The 21,334-nt window shown below is 67.5% G+C and overlaps 3 protein-coding genes across 14 annotated transcripts; 1 reads left to right on the top strand and 2 right to left on the bottom strand.

Annotated features, from left to right (window-relative positions):
• Window positions 1-234: 234 nt before the first annotated feature.
• On the bottom strand, window positions 235-5,635 carry ACOT7 (acyl-CoA thioesterase 7). 4 transcript variants are annotated; one of them, XM_065696561.1, is made up of 10 exons: window positions 5,534-5,635; window positions 4,710-4,827; window positions 4,187-4,343; window positions 3,610-3,701; window positions 3,375-3,489; window positions 3,064-3,078; window positions 2,471-2,557; window positions 1,780-1,896; window positions 1,378-1,562; window positions 235-834 (listed from the first exon to the last, which is right to left on the bottom strand). In XM_065696561.1, exons 1-10 carry the CDS (start codon window positions 5,584-5,586, stop codon window positions 730-732), a joined length of 1,044 nt encoding a protein of 347 aa, XP_065552633.1. In that variant the 5' UTR covers window positions 5,587-5,635; the 3' UTR covers window positions 235-729. The 4 variants fall into 4 exon arrangements, with proteins under 4 accessions (XP_065552633.1, XP_065552635.1, XP_065552634.1 ...); XM_065696563.1 differs by lacking the exon at window positions 5,534-5,635 and adding an exon at window positions 4,915-5,421; XM_065696562.1 differs by lacking the exon at window positions 3,064-3,078.
• An 877-nt stretch (window positions 5,636-6,512) lies between these two features.
• ESPN (espin) lies at window positions 6,513-17,175 on the top strand. 6 transcript variants are annotated; one of them, XM_065696552.1, is made up of 14 exons: window positions 6,513-6,847; window positions 7,468-7,661; window positions 9,694-9,880; window positions 9,966-10,148; window positions 10,237-10,368; window positions 10,450-10,669; window positions 10,742-10,992; window positions 12,353-12,514; window positions 12,599-12,773; window positions 13,927-14,072; window positions 14,154-14,435; window positions 16,204-16,283; window positions 16,365-16,376; window positions 16,475-17,175. In XM_065696552.1, the coding sequence occupies exons 1-14, from the start codon at window positions 6,554-6,556 to the stop codon at window positions 16,620-16,622; spliced, it is 2,466 nt and encodes an 821-aa protein (XP_065552624.1). In that variant the 5' UTR covers window positions 6,513-6,553; the 3' UTR covers window positions 16,623-17,175. The 6 variants fall into 6 exon arrangements, with proteins under 6 accessions (XP_065552624.1, XP_065552622.1, XP_065552623.1 ...); XM_065696550.1 differs by having other exon boundaries at window positions 12,353-12,773; XM_065696551.1 differs by having other exon boundaries at window positions 10,450-10,992.
• TNFRSF25 (TNF receptor superfamily member 25) lies at window positions 17,152-21,111 on the bottom strand. 4 transcript variants are annotated; one of them, XM_065696557.1, is made up of 7 exons: window positions 20,891-21,110; window positions 18,890-19,073; window positions 18,665-18,796; window positions 18,417-18,569; window positions 18,261-18,342; window positions 18,132-18,193; window positions 17,152-18,044 (listed from the first exon to the last, which is right to left on the bottom strand). In XM_065696557.1, exons 1-7 carry the CDS (start codon window positions 20,918-20,920, stop codon window positions 17,455-17,457), a joined length of 1,233 nt encoding a protein of 410 aa, XP_065552629.1. In that variant the 5' UTR covers window positions 20,921-21,110; the 3' UTR covers window positions 17,152-17,454. The 4 variants fall into 4 exon arrangements, with proteins under 4 accessions (XP_065552629.1, XP_065552627.1, XP_065552626.1 ...); XM_065696555.1 differs by having other exon boundaries at window positions 18,665-19,073; window positions 20,891-21,111; XM_065696554.1 differs by lacking the exon at window positions 20,891-21,110 and having other exon boundaries at window positions 18,890-20,009.
• Between the last annotated feature and the right edge of the window lie 223 nt (window positions 21,112-21,334).

Genomic DNA, 21,334 nt, shown 5'->3' with positions numbered 1-21,334 from the left:
GCCCGGGCTGCACCCCAGTCCCGGGCCTCAAAGCATCACCGGGCTCCGAGCGCCCCCGGGTGGCTGCAGCGCTGCGGTGCCTCTGCCGGTTCCCTTTAAACCAGGCAGATTTCCGCCTGGTCCCGGAGGAGCCAGCTTCGGGACACCCGGGGAAGCAGCACGGTGCGTTGGAAGAAAGCTCCAATTGCTGCTTCTCAACCCAAAACCCCCCACGGAACACCCATTCGATTCCGGTCAGCAACAACAGACTTTATTTATGCCACAGGATTCCTTAAATAAGTTAGATGATGTGCACAGAGAAACTACCTAGAGATGTCAACGAAACGGTCCCAGACATTCCATACGACCCCGGGGCGCGTTCCTCGTCCCAAGGATCGTACGTCATAAGCTTTGGTTCAGGATGTACGGGCACGTTTAACACAGCAATCACACGGACTCGTGGCCTCGCACGTCCCTCGCACCACCACGCGCCTCCATCTCGCTCCGGCACGGGGAAAAGGGACCTTCTCTGGTGGGATTCAACAGCAGAACAGCTCCAGAGGTGAACGGCGAGCGATGGGAAGGGCTCCCGGGGCGCGCTGAAGCCACCTAAAGCACAAGGTCTACGGCGCTAAACCGATGAGCGGCGAAGCAGCGGCACGGCCGCGGTGGCTCCGGCGGCAGGCAAAGGGCGCGAGGCCCGGCGCGGACACGACACGAACAGGAACCGTGGCGGCGGGGCGGGATGGGTCACTGCAGGGCAGCCTGCTGCAGCTGCGCCTGCCGCTTGGCCTTGGTCTGCAGGTACCTGCCCTTGCCTTCCTCGAAGCGCCGCTTCTCGTCCTCCGTCTCCGTCTGAGGGGCGACAGAAAGAGAGCAAAGGCACCGGCGTGAGCTGCCTCGTGGCCACGCAGCACCACCGCTGTCGTGGGAAGCCCCATGCTCTGCACACCGCGTGTTGTGACAGGCACCGCGCTCCTACGCGGAGCAGGAGGAGACCTGCACGGGAGAAGTCTTCATGAACAGCCCCCAGCGCCGCGCCAAAGCCCGGCTGGGATCGGGAGAGCTAAAAAATAGGCTGGAGTGGGGACACCACGGGGAGAGGAGCCCCATTGCTGAGCAGGCTCCCCTCCTGTGTGTGGCACGGGAAGCTGCAGAGCCTGCGCGGTGCCTGTCCTCACCCGTGGGAAAGGAAAAACTCTGGCAAGTTTCATAGGAAATGGGTGTAAAAATAGCAAAAGCAAACCCAACCAACCCTGAGGCTCCTTCACACATATTTTTGTGCTGAATAATTCAAGGGAAGAGGATTTGTGGGGCAGAACTGGCTGGGCTCTGGCCCGGCGCAGCAGGAGCAGGGCTGGCCCCGCTGGCTCGCAGCCCGGTGCAGAGAGCTCTTACCAGCAGCTGCGGGACGGGCAGGGGCTTCCCCTCCTTGCTCAAGGAGACGTAGGTGAAGAAAGCACTGACGGCTCGGTACCGCTCCCGAGCCTCGTCCACGAACGGGTCCGCATCCACAAAGACCTCGATTTCCATGGATTTATTGCTTGTGAAGGTCATGCGCCCCGAAATGGTGATGACGCTGCCTGCGAAGCACAGAGGGGAAGGTCAGGCAGGAGGGCTCTGCTTCTGCTCAGGGGAAGGGAGCAAGGGGGCCCCTGGGCTTTATGCTTAAGCCTTGAGCTGAGCTTTTCTGCGTAAGGACAAGCCTAACGGGGAACAATTTCTCTGCCGGTGTGAGCACCCAAGGGAGCTGGGATGTGGCACTGCGGGAGAGCAAAGTGCCCACCGCCGCCCTGGTACCTTTCTTGATCTTCTCATGGAAGTTGATGGCATCCACGGAGGCAGTGACGATGTTGGTCTTGCAGTGACGGGCGGCCACAATCCCGGCGACCTCGTCCATGAGCTTCATGGTGACACCTGGGGGGGAACAGAAGGCTCTGTCTCAGGGAAGCCGATGGGTTCTTTGAGGAAACCTCATCTTTCCAAGGCAAGAGCAGTCACACAAACTTCCTGCTTGGAAAAAGCTCCCAGACGTTGTTTGTTTGCTTCTGAAAGGACACGGCTGGGTGAAGAGCAGCATCCAGCATCATCCCGGCCCTTGGCAAATGCGCCTCTCCCTGGCTCACACCGCACACCCTGCCCAGGCCATGGGTGCTGCCAGCCAAGAGGAAACTGGGCAGTGCCAGCCAAGAGGAAACTGCTCCAGCAAATCGCAGTCCCTGTGCATGGGTGTTCATGGTCCTGGACTTGTAACTTAAGAGACGGTGACAAAACTGTAGGATTCACGGTTTGAGCACCCATTTTGGGGGCCTTTTTTCAGCGTTGAAAAAGACAAAGCTTTTGTCTCAGCTGAAGCAAAGCCGAACTTTACAGAGGGTGGAAGTGCCTTCCCGCCTCCCGAAAACACAGAGACAACAAAGTCACTCTCAGACCATGCTTCTGCTCCAGGGACAAGCCAGGGCAGCCACTGGAGGGGGCAGCGCTCACTCACCTCCATGCACGAAGCCCAGCAGCGTGCAGTCGGATGGTCCCACCAGATGGATCAGGCTGGACTGGCTGTAGCCAACGGTGTGCGGCTCTGGGTGGGGAAAGAGAGCAAAGCTGAGGTCAGAGCTGCTTGGTCAGCACCCGTCTGGCCCCATCTTCAACCGTCTGAAGGAAGAAAACATGGAATTAGCTTGTGTGAAGCTGAAGCATGTTTAAACCAGTGTTTAAATGGGAGCTGGCAAGTTCCAAGAGCAGACTATTTACCATCTGATGGGCTGCCACCTCCCTCCGAGGCCCACCACCAGTCTTATTGCAGCTCAGCTCTTTTCTTCTTTCAAATAGTCCGTGGCTGTATGCTTTCCCTCCTCCCCAAACCTGCTGCTTAGTGGCATCTCCAAAGAGCCATGTTTCCCCCTTGGCATAGCCCCCCAGCCCTGGCACACGCGGGTGACATCTGACTTGCCACTAAATCCATCCGACAGAGATCACACTGACTGCCAGCAGAGGAAAACTGCTCTCAGTGCCTGCATCTTCTGTCTAGTGAGAGATGCTGAAGGTGCTTAGTGCAGGAAAACCAGCGGCGCTGCGGAGCCTTACCTTTCGTCTGCCTGTCTGTGAGCAGGGAGAACAGAGGGGAAAAAGCATTTGAGCAACTTTCATTCCACATCACCCCCCCTCCCCGATGATCCCCACACGCCACCACCTCTGCCCAAGGATCCGTGTTCTGGAAGAGGGCATCCCACCCACCAACCCAGCAGGGTCACAGCCCACCCAGCTCCCCTCCCACACTCCCATCCCCGATGCACTGTTTCAGAGCACAGGCGCAGCCGCATGCGCCCAGGGATGGCTGGACTTGCCTCAGGGACCAGTTCATCCTCCCAGCACAGGCCGTGCACCGCCTGCGGTACCTGGATTGATGATGGGGAAGATCACATCTCCATTTCTCTGCTTAGTTTCCAGCCGATCCAGCTTTTGCTCCTCATAACGCTTCTTCCCCTCCTCTTCCTGCTCCTTTCTTGCATACTGGAAGGAAAAGCTGGTAAGAACTCACATCCTGGGGTTGGAAAAGCCACCGGCACTGCCGGGAGTGCCAATGGGGCCAGGTTAGCTCCTGTTTTCTGTGACCAACACAAGCTGTCCTACCTGGATGGGGGGAACCTCAACGACCTTGTTCACGTTCTTCAGGGACAGCGGCACATACCACAGCGTCGCCTTGTTTGTCACCTTCTTTGCCCCTGGAGGAGAGGTGGCAAAGGGTGACTGTGCCAACACCAGCAGCGCTTCTACCACCGGCACTGCCGTGGTACGGGGCTAGCCATACCCTGGCGATGCCACTGGCACTGGGCAGGCCCCTGCCCTGCTGGGCTCTGGCTCGGAGCGGATGTGACAGTGCGCTTTTGGGAAGGCGTCCTGGCAATTTGAGCCGGTTGCCACAGCAACAGCAGGAAAAGGGCCTTGTTCAGACCAAAGGCCTCCAGGAGCTGCAAATTAGGCAGGAGGAGCCCGCAGGGATTCACTGTTCTTCCCTAAAAGCCATCAACGGAGCTGCAGTCCCCAGGGACCACCCTGGCTGCCCCTTCCCTGCACCACAGCCCTCTCAACAAGCACACAGCATCCCCCTCTGCCCGATGCTGCCGGAGGACGGGATCACCACCGCGAGCTCTCGGCTCATCACTGTTATTCCCGGAGCTCTGGGACAGAGCGCCCGGCAGCCACTCACCTGTTAGAATGTTTTCGGACATGACGTTGACCTGGACCTCCACCGAGTGCCGGGAGGTGTAGGTGATCTCAGCGCTGACATTGGCCACCTCACCGATGCACACCGGGGACAGGAAGTCCGTCCGCTCCACCCGCGCCAGCGCGGCCACGCAGGGCTCCTGCGGATGTGGGACAGCGAGCGTAGGACCGCAGCCGTGCCGCTGGGGCCGGCCCGCGCCGCATGTGGCTCCGGCGTTTCAACCTCCGCCTTATCAGCCCATGGCCATGTTTCCTTCCCCGCCCATAACTGACACCAGGCTGCTACCGACTTGCCCTTCATGGCAGTTAAAGTATTACCAGCAGCATTGTTTCTGCTCGTAAAACAATTTCAGTGGGATGATCCTGGAAACCAGGGCCGTGCTCCAGCGGCAGCCGTGGTTTGCACTCAGGAGCAAGTGCTTCCAGTGCAGGGGAAGGGCCCCAGACCCCTGAGACACAGCAGGGGGGTCAGAGAGTCACCGAGCCAGAGCCCGGCACCGACTCACCCCATCCTGGGAGTTGCAGTGGCGGGTGCTGATGATGGCTCCCGCCTCCTCGATCATCTTCAGGATGATTCCCCCATGGACATTCCCAGCGAAGTTGGCATCATCCGGTCGCATGATCCTGCCAGGGGAGAGACATGAGAGCTCACACCCCGCTGCCGTGCCCCTGACCAGGGTCAGCCACCCACAGGCACTGCCATGGCCCTACCGGATGAGCTGCTGGGCCATCTCACCACGCTGATGCCAGCAATGTCACCGGCACTGCCTACACGTGGCTTCCTGTGAGCGGCAGCGGAAACTGCCCTAAATTACTGCTGGGAGTGAAGGAAGCATCGCTCCTGTGCCAGGGGCAGCCAGCTCAGCCAGGACAACAGCATCCCAGCAGCAGCAGCTTTTGCCAGTATCAAATAATCAAGCAAAGGAGGAAAGGAGAGACACGATGATAATGGGGCAATGGCTGTGTGTGGGCCTAGACAAGACCCACGCCTTGGCAAGAGGGAGCCGCAGCAGGAAAAGGCAGAAAAACCGGGACACACCCTGCCCAGCTCACACGCAATGGGGCGAGAGAGCAGCGCTGCTTCGCTGTGCCTGATGCAGGCAGCATCACCCGCACAGGCAGTGATGCTGGTGCCGGCAGCGTGGACCAGCGCAGGCAGTGATGCTGGCGCCGGCAGCAGCGCAGGCGATGATGCTGATGCCGGCAGCGTGACCAGCGCAGGCCGGATTCAGGCAGCACCGCCGGTAGCATCCCGCTATCAGAGGCCGGCCCCGCCCGCAGCACCCCCAGCCCAGCCCTGCCGGGCCCTCCCGGTGCCCCGGGGCCGTACCTGGAGACCTGGATGGCGGCCGGGCCCGGGCCCGCGGCCCCCCGCTCCGACATGGCGGCACCGGCGCCCCGCCCGCAACGGCGCTGCGGCAGCACCGCGCCCGGCCGCGCCCCGCCCGGCTGGGGACACGCCCACCGCGAAGCCCCATTGGCCAACAGCGCCTGGCCACGCCCCCGAGCCGGCAGGGTGGGCGGGGCCAGCCGGAGAGGCGCGGGGCGGAGCGCCGGTGATGACCGGCCGGGAGTGTCCCGTGGGGCTGTGGCCCCGGGGCATGGATGGGGATGGACGGAGCGGGCTGGCAAGGACGGAGGGGCCGGGAGTTCCGGGGGAAAAGGGGTGTCCCGGAGGTATCACCCTATGGAACAGGGCAACGGCAGCGCCCGACGGGCACATAGCGCTCCACCGCCCCGGTACCGGTTGCGGTACCGCCCTTATGGGTCGGCGGGGCGGGACGGGAGGGGCGTCCTCGTCGCTGTCCGCGGTACTGAACGCGCGGCGCTGCCGCTGTCCGCGGTGCTGATGCGGGGCCGTCCCAGCCCGCCCGCACTGCTCGTAACCGGTAATCGCCATCGCTGCCCGTCGTCGGTCCCCGCGGTGCCGGCTCCTCCCGGGCAGGACGAGGCAGCTCATCCCGGCCAGCGTCCTTCCGCTCCCCCCAGTGCTGCCGGGTCAGCAGGCACACGTCCGGGCGGCGGAGGGAGACACTCGTGGGGGAGGAGGGGAGCAGCTCCCCAGTGCCGTGGAGGGCAGCGGCGACAACCGGGCACTGGCCGCTCTTAAGGTCCCCGGGCCGGTCCCGGTCCCAGCTGCAGCGCAGCAAAACGCGACCGCTCTGGGCAGCGGGCGGAGAGCTCCGGGCAGCGGGCAGCCGTCGGGCGGGGCGGGCGGAGGGGCGGCCCCGGGCAAGGAGGAGGAGGAGGTGGAGCCGGCGGGGCCGGGGGGCGGCGGGGCTGGAGCGCCGCGCAGTGCCAAGCGGCGGCCGGGGCCGGCGGGGCCCGCTCCGGTGCCGTCGGGGCCGGGATGGCGCTGGAGCGGGCGCTGCTGGCGGCCCGTCAGGGAGACGTGGAGGCGCTCCGGGGGCTGCGGGCGGCCGGGCTGCTGCGGCCGGGGCTGCGGGACGCGCTGGGCGCCTCCCCCGCGCACCACGCTGCCCGCGCCGGCCGCCTCGCCTGCCTCCGCTTCCTGGCGGCTGAGGCCGCTCTGCGGGGGGACGCGCGGGCCCGCAACGGGGCCACACCGGCCCACGACGCCGCCGCCACCGGCAACCTGGCCTGTCTGCAGTGGCTGCTCACGCAGGGGGGCTGCGGCGTGCAGGTGCGAGCGGGGCGCGGCGGGGGGCGGCGGGGGGACACCGGCTGCGAGGGGAACCGGGACGATTTTTCCGGCCCCTCCTGGGCGGGGCGGAGGGGGGGTCACGGCCAGCACCGGGCCCGGAGAGCATCCGGTGCCCCGGCGGGGCTGAGCCCCGAGGGACGCACGGGGCCTCCCTCCCGGGGTTACACAACGGCGGGACCGGGGCGGTAAGCGGCTTGTCCGGGGCCGGCCGAGAGCTAAGGGCATGTGACGGGCAGGAGGAAGAGGAGGTGGCAGAGGGGCCGGGGATTAGAGGGGGAAGGACGGGGTCAGCACGCTTGGGCAGGCTCCGGCTGGCGGCACAACGGGGTTCTGCGGTGCGCTCCCACAGGCCGGGGCTGCCCCACACCGGCGGAACACGGGGACTTTGCCCACCCCTTGCTGGTTGCGGGTGCAGACCCCACTGGACAGCCAGCACGCTTGCGCCATGGTCCTGTCCTTGCGTGGCCAGGATCTCCACCCCAGCCAGCCCACCCTGCTGGAGCCAGCTCCTCTGGGTGATGCCCAGCGGCCCCTCACACGCTGCCTTGCCGAGGGGCTCAGGTCCCGGGTGCCAAAAGCCACCCCGCTTCCTCCCGTAGGATACAGACAACTCCGGTGCCACCATCCTACACCTGGCAGCCCGTTTCGGTCACCACGAGGTGATCGAGTGGCTCCTCCGCTTCGGAGGCAGCGACCCCACAGCAGCCACCAACACGGGAGCGCTGCCCATCCACTACGCCGCGGCCAAAGGGGATTTCCCTTCCCTGCGACTCCTCTTGGGACACTGCCCCAGGTAACGGCCCCCGCTGCCAGCAGAAAGGGGCAAGCAGGGGCGCGGGTCCCCACTGCTGCCCCATCCCTCCCTCCGGCCGCCGGGCAAGGAGCCAGCCCCGGGGACAAACACCGCATCACGCAGCTCCAAGGGCAACGCAGCGTTATCAGCGCAGGCAGCCAGCCTCACCTTCTTTATGGCCCTGAGAGAAAGGGCGAGGAGGAGAGCGGGGAGCGCTGGCAGAAATAGTGCTGCCGGCCGCGGTGCTGCTGCTCGGGGCGATAACACAGCCGCCTTTGTCCGCGCGTTATGTAAATGGATTGGGCTGCTCGCCGGGAGAGGCCGCTCCCCGTGCCGGAGCCGACCTTTCCGCCCGCCCGGTGCCGCGGGCATCGCCGGACGCGAATCGTCCTCCCCGCTTCGCCTCCCGACGGTGCCCCCCGGGTACGCGGCAGAGCAGCCCCCCGGGCACAGGGTGCCAAGCCTGGCCGCGGGGCCACGGCGGGGATTAGGTGGCCCCTAATCCAATTTGCTGCTGCGGTGGGCAGAGGCCGATAGAAATAACCCCCAGCCCCGGCGGCCACGCCGCTGCCCCACACCATGCCCAGCAGGCTGAAAGGATGCAGATGCAAGGGGGACACGCGGCACCCCCACATCCACAGGGTCCCAAGTATGCAAGAGATGAACTGGGGCTCGGGACCCCTCTGTCCTGGGGCCCACGATATCAGCCCCCCATCCTTCCCACCAGGCAGACACCGCTGCAGGGGCTCTTTATCCCCATGGCACTCACCAGCACCACCACAGCCTCCCCAGCCCCAGCCCCGGCTCTTTATCCCCTTCCGCAGGTGTGTCAGCTCAGTCCCGGCACCTGGGCGGGGGGGAATTAACCCCCCACGGCCCACAGCCCAGCCCCAGCCCAACCACAGCTCCTGCTCGGTGCCCGCTGCATTGGCCCCGGTGAGCGCGGCGCTGGCGTTGGCTTTCACGCTTCTTGCCGGGGCTGCTCTGCAGCCGTTGACGCCTTCCCCCTGAATTATTTAGGGCTGGCCCCGCTCCCGGCCCCGCGCCCGCCCGGAGGCTCCGTTACAGCCACGAAATCCAATCCCCGGGAGCCGCGGTGGGATGCTGGCACTTCCAGCCCACCTCAGCACCGGCCTGTAGGAGCCCCGGCAGCCGGTGGCCCCAGTGTGGGGTCGAGGCCATCTGGCAAAGCAGTTTACCAGCACTTGTCCAAGAGGCTTAACCCCTTCCCGATTAGTGGGAAACGGCAGCCAGGGGCTGAAGGCTGAACGCGTGCCCCATAGCTCCCTGTACCTCAGCCCAGCCTCCATCACCCCAGCTCTGGCCCTTGCTTGTGCCAGCCCGGTGCTGTGGCACGGCAGGAAGGCAGCGCTGGCCACAGCCCGTCTCACAGTTACAGGGATCAATTATTAAGGGCCCACGATCACTGCGATAGCAGAGCAGAGTATTTATTGCTCTTCCTCTTTTAAATATTCAACAGGGGTTTTATGGGGCGCTTAACAAAACAGCTTCCTGCACGGCAGGGACGAGGGATGGGGGGGATGCAGAATATGGGTGGGTGGGATGCAGGGTTGCAGGATACAGGCTGTGCGGTTTGGGATGTGCAGTTCAGGACTGGGAGCAGAGGGGGGATGCTGGTGCCGGTCAGTGTGGTTTGGGTCAGTGTGGTGTGGGTCAGCCTTTCCCTGCCAGCTGCCCCGCAGCCGGTGCTGCCTAAGCTGCTTATTTAAGAACAGGGCTAAATTGCAGTGTCCAAAAAGAGCCGGAGGAAGGAGCTTAGCCTAAGCAGGCTGATTAACTTAGTGACCTCCCGCCGCAGTGGCCACCACTGTGTGGGGACCCAGTGCGGAGCTGTGGGGTGGGTTGTTCCCAATCCATGCTGCCTGGACCCAGCCAGCATCCCCTCTGTGCTCCTGCGTGTCCCTGTGTCCCACGTATCCCCATGTCCCTGTGTCCCACATGGCCCCTGCACCCTGTACCCCTGGTCCCACTGCAGTGGCCATGGGTGACAGGCCCTGTGCCCCGCTTGCAGCACTCTGAGTGCCCAGACCAAGACGGGGGCCACCCCGCTGTACCTCGCCTGCCAGGAGGGCCACCTGGAGATCATCCAGTACCTGGTGCAGGACTGCGGGGCTGATCCCCACACACGTGCCCACGATGGCATGACCCCGCTGCACGCTGCCGCACAGATGGGCCATAACACCGTCATCGTCTGGCTGGTAAGAGCCGGGCGCCGTGGGGTGATAGAGCACAACGGCAGGGCCTGCGGTGCTCAGCACCGGTGCTCGACCCAACACCACACAGATGAGCTTCACGACGGTGAGCCTGTCGGAGCGGGACGCCGAGGGCGCCACGGCCATGCACTTCGCCGCCAGCCGTGGCCATGCCAAAGTGCTGAGCTGGCTGCTGCTGCACGGTGGGGAGATCACCGCGGACGGCTGGGGCGGAACACCGCTGCACGACGCTGCCGAGAATGGCGAGCTGGAGGTGGGTGCTGGTGACCGGCACGGTGCCGGAGCGGGTAGAGGAGGGGGAGCCACCATCCAGCCCCACCACGTGCCCCCACTCTCCCCAGTGCTGCCAGATCCTGGTGGTGAACGGCACCGACCTCAGCATCCGCGACCAGGACGGCTACACGGCAGCCGACCTCGCCGACTACAATGGCCACAGCCACTGCGCGCAGTACCTGCGCACCGTGGAGAACATGGTACGGGGGTGCCCTGGGGCTGAGCACATGGGGAGCGCCGTTGCTCCCATCCTGTGCCTGACCCCGCGGCTGTGCCGGCAGAGCGTGGAGCACCGCGTGCTGTCGCGGGACCCCTCGGCGGATGGGGAGTGCCGGCAGCCGGACTCGGGCATGTCCTCACCCAACACCACGGCGTCGGCACCCCAGGCGCGCTTCGAGGTGGGCTCCCCCACCAGCACCCTCTCCAACTACGACTCCTGCCACTCCAGCCAGTCCAGCACCGGCGACAAGAGGGGCGGCCCCCCGGGGGCCCCCGCCTCCCGTGAGTGCGGGGCCGTGGGGCGCAGGGCGGGGGGCACGGGGCCAGCCCCCCCTGACCCCCTGCCCTGCGCAGGGGTGCCCGAGCCGGCGCTGGCGGACATGCAGGCGTACATGGACATGCTGGACCCCGAGACGCGGCCGCGGGGACGGGGGCCCGCAGGGGAGGGTCCCCCCCCGCCTCCGCCCCCCACATTCCCCCCACCACCGCCACCACCCCCCGGGTACCCCGCGCCCGCCCCCCCCGCCGCACCCCACACCGCAGACATCTACGTGCGGGCCAAGAACAACCTGCGGCACGTGGAGAGCCAGGCGCTGCGCCGAGAGGTACGGCCGCTGCTGGCCACACAGCTCAGGGGCCGTGCCACCGGGCAGCCGTGCCCATGGGGTGCCATCAGCTCCCGATGGCACCGGGAGGGGACATTGCCCATTGAGGCCACGTGCCCGCGATGCTGGTACACACGGGGTGCCCAGCGATGCCCCAGCACGGCACTGGGGGCCCCACTCCACCACGGTGCCAGGCTGGCGGCACCGTGCAGCCGCGCCCATGCGGCCCGGGCGATGCCGCCGGCACCGTGCTGGGTGTGCGCAGCCGCGCAGGCTGCAACCCGAGCGGCCGGCTCCGGTGTCCCGGTGCTGCGGGTGTCGGGTGGCACAGCCGGTGCTGCCAGCAGCTGAGAGCGCTCAGCCGGGTGGGCACAGGTAAGAGGGGTGCAGCCCCCCAGGGCTGGGGGAGCAATGGGGTGCGGGGGGCTTGGGGGTGTCCTGACCCCCACCCATGGCTCTTGGCACCCCACCAGTGGCAGGAACCTGGTGCGTAGCCATGGCCAGGGTGCTGGCATAGCCCAACGCTATCGGGGACAGGGGCATATGGGGCAGGGGGCTCAGCAGAGAGCTGTGTAGGCTCAGGACCCTGTTGTACCCATTGTGCAAGGCCCTTGCTCAGCATTTAATGAGTGGCCCCAACCGCGGCTGCCCTCGGGAGATGCCAGCCCGGTGCCGGAGCGGCACAGGCACCCCATGCAATGGGGCTGGGCAGTGCAGACCCCACACCAAACCGGTGCTGGGGCTGTCACGGCAGGAGCCAGGCTTGGCACCGTGCCCGTGGCACCCAGAGCAGGAAGCGCTGCAATGGCGCTTGTTGACTTGGTGCTGGTGGCGAGCGCCGTGCGAGTGCCGCGGGCGGAGATGGCGCATGGGGAAATGCAAATAGCAGGGCCCCTGGCACGGGGCACGGGGCCCCGCTGCCGCCGCAGCACCATAAACCATGGAGCGGGCACAGCCCCTGCAGCACAGCCCTGCAGCAAAGCCGCTGCGGTATGTGCCGGGGTGAGCCGGGGCTGCGCCGCCTGAGCGCCCTGTTCAGAGGGAGGTTTGGCTGCAGGCCCTGGCCCCACAGGGGATTAGCTCCCGATAATCCACAGGGCTGGGGCTTGGCGCTCCTGTTCCCACAGGGTTATCCCAGGGGAGGCTCCTGGGCACAGGCTGGGGTGGGGGTCGCAATGCCAGGCACTGAGGGTGCGTGTTGCCAGTCTGGCACCCAGCCCCCGGTTGCAGCCTTGTGCCAAGGGGACCCCGGGGACACGCGCCTGCCATCGCCCCAGCCTGGCATGTGCCCCATGGCCCCACTGTGCCATGGCTCTGCCCCACGGCCGTGCCCGTGTTTAAGCCGCGCTCCTCATTGCAGTTGGCATCACGCGAGAGCAGCCCCGAGGGCCTGCGCAGGGTGGACTCCAGCCGGCGGTCGAGGAACTTTGGCAAGCAGCCAAGCACCGGTGACTACTACAAGCACCTGGGGCACGGTGCAGCCGAGCAGCCCGGCGCCCGGCGGATGGCGCACAGCGAGGAGGTGAGAGCGGGGCCCTGTGCCGCAAGCCTGCGCGTGGCTCAGCACCACCGACACCACGCGATGCCTGCCCCTGTTCTCCTCCAGGCATCGCCCATCTCAGCGGACACCATGCGCAATGGGGAAAGCAAGCCCGGTGCCGAGATGCCGCCACCACCGCCACCACCACCGCTGCCCGATGCCACCTGCCCCACAGCTCCACCGCCACCGCCGATGGCCGAGACCCCCGCCGGCGCGCGCCGCTCGTCCTCCTCCACGGGAAGTAAGTGGCAGGGATCCCGGGCAGCGATCCCGGGCACCGTCCCATCGGCTGCACCGCGGCACCAGCACATCTCCTCCTGCGGCACCGCGGCCGCGCAGCTCCTGACGGCCTCTCTGTCCTTCTCTCCTCCGGTGTCGGCGCGGGGGCCCCCCTGCCCGCCCGCCCCTGCCTGCTCTCACTGCTGGCCGCTTCTCTTCTCTCTTGTCTCGCGGTGGCCAAATCCTTCCTCTGCCGCGTGCCCCGCGCCGCCTCTCTGCTTCTCCCCCTAGGAGGAAAGGCGCTCAGGCAGATGAAGAGTAAGTACCGCAGCCCTGCGCACCTCCCTGCTCTGGGGTGCCAGAGCGGCCAACCTGGCGCCATCCCTTGCCAGAGCCATGCGGCATCGATGACCAATGGGGCCGGCAACTGCCGGCAGCACCGGGGCCTGCTGAGCCCTCGCCACGGCATCGCCAGGAGATGCCATGTGGCTCCGAGCGACGGCGCGGGGCTGCCGAAGCCGCCGGGCAGGGCTGGCAGTGCTGGGGCCCTGCACACAGAGAGCCTTTGTTCGCGCTCAGCCGGCCGGCGTGACCCCGCCACGTGAGCTCCGGCCGCTCCCCCGTGCTTTATTAGCGCCGGCTCCCGGGGCCGCGGGGTCTCTGTGGCGCTGGATGGCAGCGCCCGCAGCACCCGCAGCCCTCCGAGCGGGGCGAGCCGCGGGCACCGGGGAGGGGGCTCTGCCTTGGCACAGCACCATGGGCCGCTAGGGACCCGCTCATGGCTGGCACGGACGGTGGGTGCGCGCGGGGTGTGGGCATTGCCGGCGGTGCTGCTGTGCTCGGGTGCTGTGCAGCCCTTGGGGATGGTGCAGGGCCGGAGCAGGGTGCTGGTGCGTTGGTGCTGGGGGCTGTAGGGTGTCCAGTTCCTCGGTGAAGCAGCACGGGTCTGTTCTAACGTGCTGGACTAGCCATGGACCGGTCCCTCCACAGGCAGGTCACTGCTCTTGCAGTGCAGGGGGGGATGAGGGATGCTGCTCTGATGGGGCTCTCAGGGGGTCCCAGTTGTGGGGGGGCAATCAGCCAACCACCCCTGTGCCCTGCCAGTCTGCAGTGCACCCAGGGCAGCAGGGGCTGCCGGCAGCGGGGCTCTTATTGCCCACCCTGCCTCTCACCAGGCACCAAGTCCTTCAACATGATGTCCCCCACCGGTGACAACTCGGAGCTGCTGGCTGAGATCAAGGCTGGGAAGAGCCTCAAGCCGACACCACAGAGCAAAGGTTTCACCACCGTCTTCTCCGGCAGCGGCCAGGCAGGGGCCAACGTAGGTGGTGGTGATGACAGGGGTGCTGGTGGTGCGGTACGGCTGGGCGGGCACCTACCACTGCGCTCTGTTTCTCCACAGGCAGAGTCGCCGGTGTCCTCCCCATCACCCACCAGGACACCCACCCCTCCGGCCACCCCTGAGGCCACCGGGCCACCGCCCTGCCTGGCAGGCAGCTCACCGGAGCCGGTGCTCAATGGGAGCTCGCCGGTGCCGGCGGCAGGCGCTGGGGCAGCGGTGGAGGCGGAGGCGCTGGTGCCGAGCCACGATGAGCAGGGCCGGCCCATTCCCGAGTGGAAGCGGCAGGTGATGGTGCGCAAGCTGCAGCTCCGCATGCAGGAGGAAGAGGAGCAGCGCCGCAAGGTAAGGGGGGCCCTGAGTGCCGGGGTGGCGAGCATGGCGCGGGCACGGCCCAGCACCTGCGGGCCTGGTGTCACGGTGTGCGTGGCATCACCTCCAGCTCCAAGGCAGGGACCACCTTACCCGCATTGCAGGGGCATCGCGCCCCGGGGTGGCGGTGCCATGAGGCGCACGTGGCGCAGCCTCAAGAGCCCCTTTGCCCTCTCTCCCGCCGCAGCCCGGGAGCCGCTCGCCCCCCCCGTGCCGGCACGGGCCGCCGGGAGCCGCGGGGCAGCCGATGCGGGAGGAGGATGTGCGGCACGTGGAGCGGCGGCTGGGGAGCCTGCGGGTGATGCGGGAGGCGCAGCCGGGGCCGCCGCTGCCCGGGCAGCTGGAGCAGGAGCTGGTGCCGCTCCTGCCGCGCCGCACGGCCCCGGCGCCCCGGGGTGCGCCCGCCCGTCAGGATGGGCCCGTTTGCGGGCTTGGGGCGGGGAGCAGCCCCGGCACCCCGCACGATGCCCAGCGCGAGATCCGCGGCTGCGGTGTGTCCGTCCGCAGCCTCAAGGCCAACTACGAGGGGCCGGGGGGGGGCCCCGCGCCCCTTCCCAGGGTCACCAAGCGCAAGCGCTCGCAGCCCCCCGGCAGCACCCGCCGGCCCGTCCTGGAGGAGGAGTACGGGGCCGAGGCGCGCAAGGAACGCGCCATCCGCCTCTTCCTGGAGCACTGGAGGAAGCGGGTGCTGGCGGCGGTGCCCGGCGAGGAGCGGCTGCAGTGGCCGGGGGGGCGGCGGCGGGCGGCGGGGCGGCTGCTGGCGCGCTGGAGGAGCATCGCCCGCCGTGTGCCGGGCCGGCAGCTCCGGCGGCTGAGCCGCGCCACGGCGCTGTACTGGCCCCAGCACTTCCTGCCCCACGTCGGCGGCTCGCCCGTGCCCCACGACAGCCTCCCCCTCGACCTCTTCATGCTGGGCTACTTCCAGCTGCTGGAGATGCCGCTGAGCCCCGAGGAGCGGCGCTTCCGCCACCTCCTCTGCTACGAGATGTTCGACCGCCTGGGCAGCCACAGCTGGCACCGCGTGCGGCGCTTCCACCGCGCCGCGCTGGAGCGGGTCGAGGCCGGTCACCGCTGCTGGTGCGACGGCTTTGAGGACCTGGTGCACGAGTTCTTTGGGGACAGCCCCGCCACGGCGGCACCGAGCCCGCCGCAGCCCCGCGCCGTGCCCGCACCGCAAGGGGAAGGGGCCGCAGCGCCGGCACCAGTGCCGGAGCTGGGCGAGTTCAGCGAGGAGGATGTCTGTCGCTTCATCGACCGCAGCTTCTCCTTCTGGAAGGAGAAGGAGGTGGAGATGTCCGACACCTGAGCCCTGCGGCATGCGGGGCGGCACGGGGCTGGCTGCGAGCGGATGCCGGCGGCGGCAGGACCCGGTGCTTGGGTTCAGCCCAGCGGAGGGCTCGGTGCTGGCCTGCGCTGGGCGCAGGCGGAGGTTGCGGTGTGCCGCTTGCTGTGGTGCTGTGTTGTGCGGGGACGCAGCGCCGGGGCTGCGCTCCCCTCGGGAGTGGTGTTTGCGGTGCCGGGGCGGTGTGAGCCCCCGCGTGTCAGTGCAATAAAGCTGTGGTGTGCTGCGAAGGGCTGGCCACGCCGCGCACTCCTTCCTCCTCCCCGCGCTGGCAAAGGCCGATAGCGAGGGGCAGCGTCGATGAGCCGGGTGCCGTGCGCCGGGTGATGCTGCTGCCCCGTGGTGCCGATGGTGAGGGTGGGCTGCCGGCAGTGCCGGTAACACGGGTGTCTGTTGCAGGAGCAGGAGGAGGAGGCGCGCCTGGCCAGCATGCCGGCCTGGAGGAGGGACATCCTGCGCAAGAAGCTGGAGGAGGAGAGGTGAGCCGGGGCCGGGGGATGCAGCACGGGGTAGCTGCACCCACAGCTCCGCTAACCCTGCTCTTCCCTTTGCCTTCGCAGAGAGCAGAAACGGTGAGTGCCACAAGCCCCTTCCCTGGGCGGGCAGGCGGGCACGGTGGCTGCGGCGGCTCTGGTGACCGTGGCACCCCGTGCCCTCCGCTGCCGAGCAGGAAAGAGCAGGAGAAGCTGAAGCGGGAGGAGGAGGAGAAGGAGAAGGAGCAGTCGGAAAAGCTAAGGACTCTCGGGTACGATGAGACAAAGCTGGCACCCTGGCAGCGGCAGATCATCCTCAAGAAGGGGGACATAGCCAAGCACTAGCCACGCCATGCCGTGCCCTGGCTCTTCGTGGTGGGAGGAGGCCAGCAGGTCCCACCATGGACCAGGACGCCCTCGGCACCCTCCTCCCGCCGCGGACGGCTCCATAGCCCGACCCGGAGGAGCCCCTGCTGCCATCCATAGCCCCGTCCCGCTGCCACCAGCCCACAGCCACCCCGTGCTGCCCTGTGCACAGCGAGCTGCCGTGGCACAGGGCACCTGGCTCCTTGTGTGCCGCCCGGCACGACCACGGCGCCGGGGTTGGCTGCGCTGCCGGCTCCCCGCTGGCACCGCTCGCTGCTGCGGCTGCAGCATCTTCGGCTCCAGTCCTGCCCCTCCCACCTCCGGAGCTGCTCCAGGCCGGCTCCCGGCTCCCCTCGCCCCGGCCCGCTGCCTTCCCAGCCATTAAACCGATAAACCCCGCCAGCAGTGCCCCGCGCCTTCCTGGGGCTGCCCACGCCACCCCCTGCCCGCACCGCGCTGCCCGTGGCCCTCAGCAGCATCACCCGCGGTGATGACCCTGACCGGAGGATGGAGAACGTGCCACTTTATTGGGGGGGGGGGGGCACTTGCCGCCAGCTGCGGGCGGCCTCGAGAACTATCCCATAGGCTCAAAGGGGCTCGGTGCCCGCTCATCCCGCGAGGGGCCGGGCAGCGGGTGTGCGGGGCGCGGGGTCCCCTCTGGCCCCGTGAGCAGGGGGATATAAATAGGGGGGGCCGGCGGGCAGGAAGGGGACATAAAACTGACATAAAATGTCTACACGGCATAAGTAACAATACTTAGGGGTACGGCTCTGCTGAGGCACCTCTCTCTGATGGGGCGCAGCACCAGGGGTCAGGGTCCCATTGACAGGTTCCGGCGCAGCGCCTCGGCACAGCCGGCCAGCTCCATGCGCTCCAGCGCGGCGAAGATGCGGTCGAGCGTAGCGCTGGTCTGCTGGCACCAGCGCTTCAGCATCTCGTACTGCTGGTCGCGGATGTGGGCCACCTCCAGCTCCACCAGCTCAATCTCTGCCTCCCGCAGCTCCAGCACCCGCATGAACTCCTTCCAGCGCCGCACCGGCACCGCGTCGATGACGGCGTAGAGCTGGCTGCCCTGCAGCAGGGCACCGCGGGGCTCCGGGGGGGCAGAGGGCTCCAGCTCGCCGGGCTGTCCCCGCAGTAGTGCTTCGCATATGGGGCTCTGCCTTGCCACACTGCTGGCATGCTCCAGCACTGGTGGGGAGCGTGGTTGGGTCCAGCACTGGCTGTCCCACCCCTGGTCACTGACCTGGCACTGTGGCGTGGCCACAGGGCCAGGTATCAGGCTGAGGGGGCTGCCTGCTGGGGTGTTGTGCCGGAGACGCTTCCTCTTGTGGTAGATACCGAGGGCACCCAGGAAGAGGGGGCCGGTGAGTGCCAGCAGGATGTACTCCAGCCCTGAGCCTGCAAGGAGGAGCAGGAGCATCACTGTCAGCCAGCCGGTGCAGTGTCCCCTGCGCCATCCCCACCCTGGCCCTGCCAAACCCACACCTTGGCCACTGCTGGCGCCGCACACCCGCTGGCACTCCTTGCCGCACGTCTCCGGGATGCTCCTGCAAGGAGAGGGGAGCCATAGGCACTGTGCTGCGCCGTGCACACCATGGGAGGGTCAGCACTTACGTGTGGCACGGCCGGCACTCGCTGTCCTCGGCGTAGAAGTTGGGTTTGCAGTCACCGCAGACGGTGTCCTGCGCCTCCGAGCCTGGGGAGAGGGTGGGTGTCAGGGCCAGAAGCGGCAGTGCCAGCGGGAGCATGGCACAGCCTCAGGGCACTCACAGGGCCGCTGGACGAGCCGCCCGGTGCAGGGCTTGCACTGCTGGCACGAGAAATCACTGCAGGCACTGTTGAGGCACTGGCGGAAGCGGCCCGGCTCGCAGCCGCAGACGACGTTGTTGGTGGCCGAGCAGTTGGTCAGCACGGTCTGGAAAGCTGCAGGAAACAGGCAGTGAGCGGCACGGCATGGCACAGCGCCATGCAGCATGGCACAGCATGGCACAGCGCGGCACAGCACAGCACCGGCTCACTTTGGTGGTCGCACTCATAGCAAGCCTGGCACTTGGTGAGGGTGTTGGGCTGGGTGAGGAAGGTGCCGGCGGGACAGGAGGCACAGACGGTGTCGTTGCCACTGCTGGAGCAGGGGGTGAGCAGGAACATCCCTGTGGGGACAATGGGGTGACAAGGACCGTGACCGCGCAGGGCCGCAGCCCCGGTGTGCCACAGCCGTGCTGTGCTGGCCAGGCAGCTCTCACCTGCAGGACACTGGGTGCAGCACTGGTGAGCTTCCTCGACCCAGTTCATGCCGAGGGGGCAGCGGGGTTTGGTGATGCGCCTCTGCAGCCGCACCAGCACCCGCTGCCCCCACGGCAGGGCGCAGTCCCGGCAACCTGGGGGCTGCGATTCACTTGCTGCGAGCCACAGCGCTGCCAGGATCACCTGTGGGCAGGGAGAGGGCCGGGATTCAGGGAATCGAGGCGCCTTGGCTGATAGAGCCAGAGCCGAGCCTGCCGGGCGCTGTTCCGTGCCGGGCGGGACGGCTGCAGCCCCGTGCCCCGCAGCAGCGCGGGTGTGGGGCCGGGAATGCCCCGCAGCATCCCCTGCGCTCAGCCTTCCCCCGCTTCCTGCGGGCCCCGCGGGGCACGCACCCCGCAGGGGCCATCGCATCGCCGCTGTGCATGGAGGCTGCGGCCGGGTGCCCCCCGACGAGCTCCAGCGGTGCTGGGGGCCGGTAGGAGCGGGGCCGGATGCTCAGCACGGGGGTTAACGCTGACGTTCCTGGGGTTTATCTCCCCGCAGAGGAGGCGATTTCCTCCCGCGGAGGAAGCCGTGCCTGGCTCACTCTCACCCCGATGCTATCGCGCCTCGTACGTGCGTCCAAAGTAGGTCACGGCTCCCCCGCCCCGGGGCACCGGCGCTGCAGGCAGGGGAGCCCCGGCTGGGGGCCAGGGGGTGTCCGCGCCAGCGCCCCCAGTGCTGGGGCCAGGGAATTCCTCGCCGGGGGCTGGATTTCCCAGCTCCGATGGCACCGATTGCGGCAGCTGAATCATCCCAGCGAGAGCAGCAGAGGGGCAGGAGGGCTGCTGGGTTACAGTAAATACGTGGCTCATTCCCCATCGCCTCCGTTCATTCTCTGGTGAGCTTTGATGGTGGCAGACGTCAAGCAAAAGGAAAATGGGCAGAAAACCAGGGCTGAGCTGCCCCAGGCAGAGGCCACTTTCTCAATGGAGTCGCAGAAGAGCTGCTCCTGTCGTGTGTTTAATTGTTTTTCATGCCCAAATGGTGCCTGGGAGGTGGGTGACACTCCGCTGGCCAAGCTGCCAGCCACCAGAGACCGGTTTGTGGTGGAAGGGACCTTAAAGCTCATCCAGCTCCAACCCCTGCCACGGGCAGGGACCCCTTCCACTAGAGCAGGGTGCTCCAAGCCCCTGTGTCCAACCTGGCCTTGAGCACTGCCAGGGATGGGGCAGCCACAGCTTCTCTGGGCACCCTGTGCCAGCGCCTCACCCCTTTTCATCCTCCCACCCCTTTTCGGCTTCACACTCCCTTGCCCCAGAGCACCGGCTGCTGCACCCAGGGGAGCCGCAGTGAGGGTGATGAAGGGGTGCCCTTGCCAGCACCCCCCGTGCTGGGGGCGAGGGGTGGGCTCGGGGCCAGGGGATTCCTTGCCGGGGGCAGGATTTCCCAGTGCCGGTGGCCCCGATTGCTGCGGCTGAATCATTTTCCATTAAACCCACTGGCAGACTGAGAGCCGCGCACGCTGCAGCGCTGCAGGCACGTCGAGGCGGCTGCCGAGGCCCCGGCTGCCATCGGCACCTCTGAGTCACCACCGGAGCTCCGACGTTCCCGAGGGGGCCCTGCCGAGCGCAGATGCTGCCGCATTCCCAGGCACGGGAGCGGGTGCCCGGAGGCAGGGGCTGTTGCAGGCACAGGAGCCACCACCATATCCTGTGCCGCTCAAACACCATCCCTCTGCCCATAACGCGGCCCTGGTGCAGCCTCCGCTCCTGGTGCCTGTGTGCCAGCACCAGCCCTGGCTGCCGGCACAGGCAGCCCCTATGGCTGTGTCCTCCCTGCAGCCTTGTGTCCAAAGCCACCGCTCCCGTGGCTGTGCCTGCCATCTGCGTGGGCAAGGCAGACCCCAGTGCCAGGCCATGCAGCAAGCACTTGGCACACTCAGCGCTGCGCTCGTCCGATACCCGCCCTGCCCTACATCACCCCAAGCTGTGCCATGGGCCGGGCACGGCTGCACTCACCCAGCCTGCGCCCGGGCAGCAGCGCTTCATCCTTGCAGGTGACGCGGTTGGGTCATGCCGGGCAGCGAGCGCGGTGCAGGGGGTGCAGCGGGGTGTCGGGGCAGCTCAGCGCCCGCGCAGGGGGCCCCAGCACCCCATGGCCGCCGCCAGCAGCGCGCAGGGAGTGAGCGCCAGCCCTCCCCACGCAGGCTTTTACCGCGGCCGCGCAGGAGGAAATGCTTTTTTGGAAACACGGCCAAGGGGTGCGAAACCACCTGACGGCAGCGCCGGGGGTGGGAGGGACCTGCCCGCCCCGGCACAGGCCCCCGTCACCCTTCCTGCTGGCACAGGCCCAGTGTTGCCGGGGAGGGGGCCCAGGGCAGCAGTGCTGACCCTCGCCACAGGGCTCCATCCCTACCATGAGGCTGGAGCTGCGCCGTGTACCCACCGCGGTGCTGCAGCTGC

This window comes from Lathamus discolor, chromosome 16 (assembly GCF_037157495.1).
Source record: "Lathamus discolor isolate bLatDis1 chromosome 16, bLatDis1.hap1, whole genome shotgun sequence".
Lineage (NCBI taxonomy): Eukaryota > Metazoa > Chordata > Aves > Psittaciformes > Psittacidae > Lathamus > Lathamus discolor.
Note: the sequence above shows the minus strand (reverse complement) of the source record. Positions and strands in the feature narration are given on the sequence as shown.

Bases quoted from the DNA above. Each gene is read 5' to 3' on its own strand.
- ACOT7 (XM_065696561.1), bottom strand. From the start codon at position 5,586: ATGTCGGAGCGGGGGGCCGCGGGCCCGGGCCCGGCCGCCATCCAGGTC. The intron at 4,828-5,533 runs GTACGGCCCCGG...CTCCCCTGGCAG, and splicing joins GCCGCCATCCAGGTCTCCAG to GATCATGCGACCGGATGATG. The intron at 3,702-4,186 runs GTGAGTGGCTGC...CCTCTCCTCCAG, and splicing joins GTCCGAAAACATTCTAACAG to GGGCAAAGAAGGTGACAAAC.
- ESPN (XM_065696547.1), top strand. From the start codon at position 6,554: ATGGCGCTGGAGCGGGCGCTGCTGGCGGCCCGTCAGGGAGACGTGGAG. The intron at 10,149-10,236 runs GTGGGTGCTGGT...CACTCTCCCCAG, and splicing joins CCGAGAATGGCGAGCTGGAG to TGCTGCCAGATCCTGGTGGT. The intron at 14,073-14,153 runs GTAGGTGGTGGT...GTTTCTCCACAG, and splicing joins GCGGCCAGGCAGGGGCCAAC to GCAGAGTCGCCGGTGTCCTC.
- TNFRSF25 (XM_065696553.1), bottom strand. From the start codon at position 19,301: ATGCGATGGCCCCTGCGGGGTGCGTGCCCCGCGGGGCCCGCAGGAAGC. The intron at 18,194-18,260 runs GTAAGTGCTGAC...CTCTCCTTGCAG, and splicing joins GAGTGCCGGCCGTGCCACAC to GAGCATCCCGGAGACGTGCG. The intron at 18,045-18,131 runs GTGTGGGTTTGG...TCCTCCTTGCAG, and splicing joins CGGCGCCAGCAGTGGCCAAG to GCTCAGGGCTGGAGTACATC.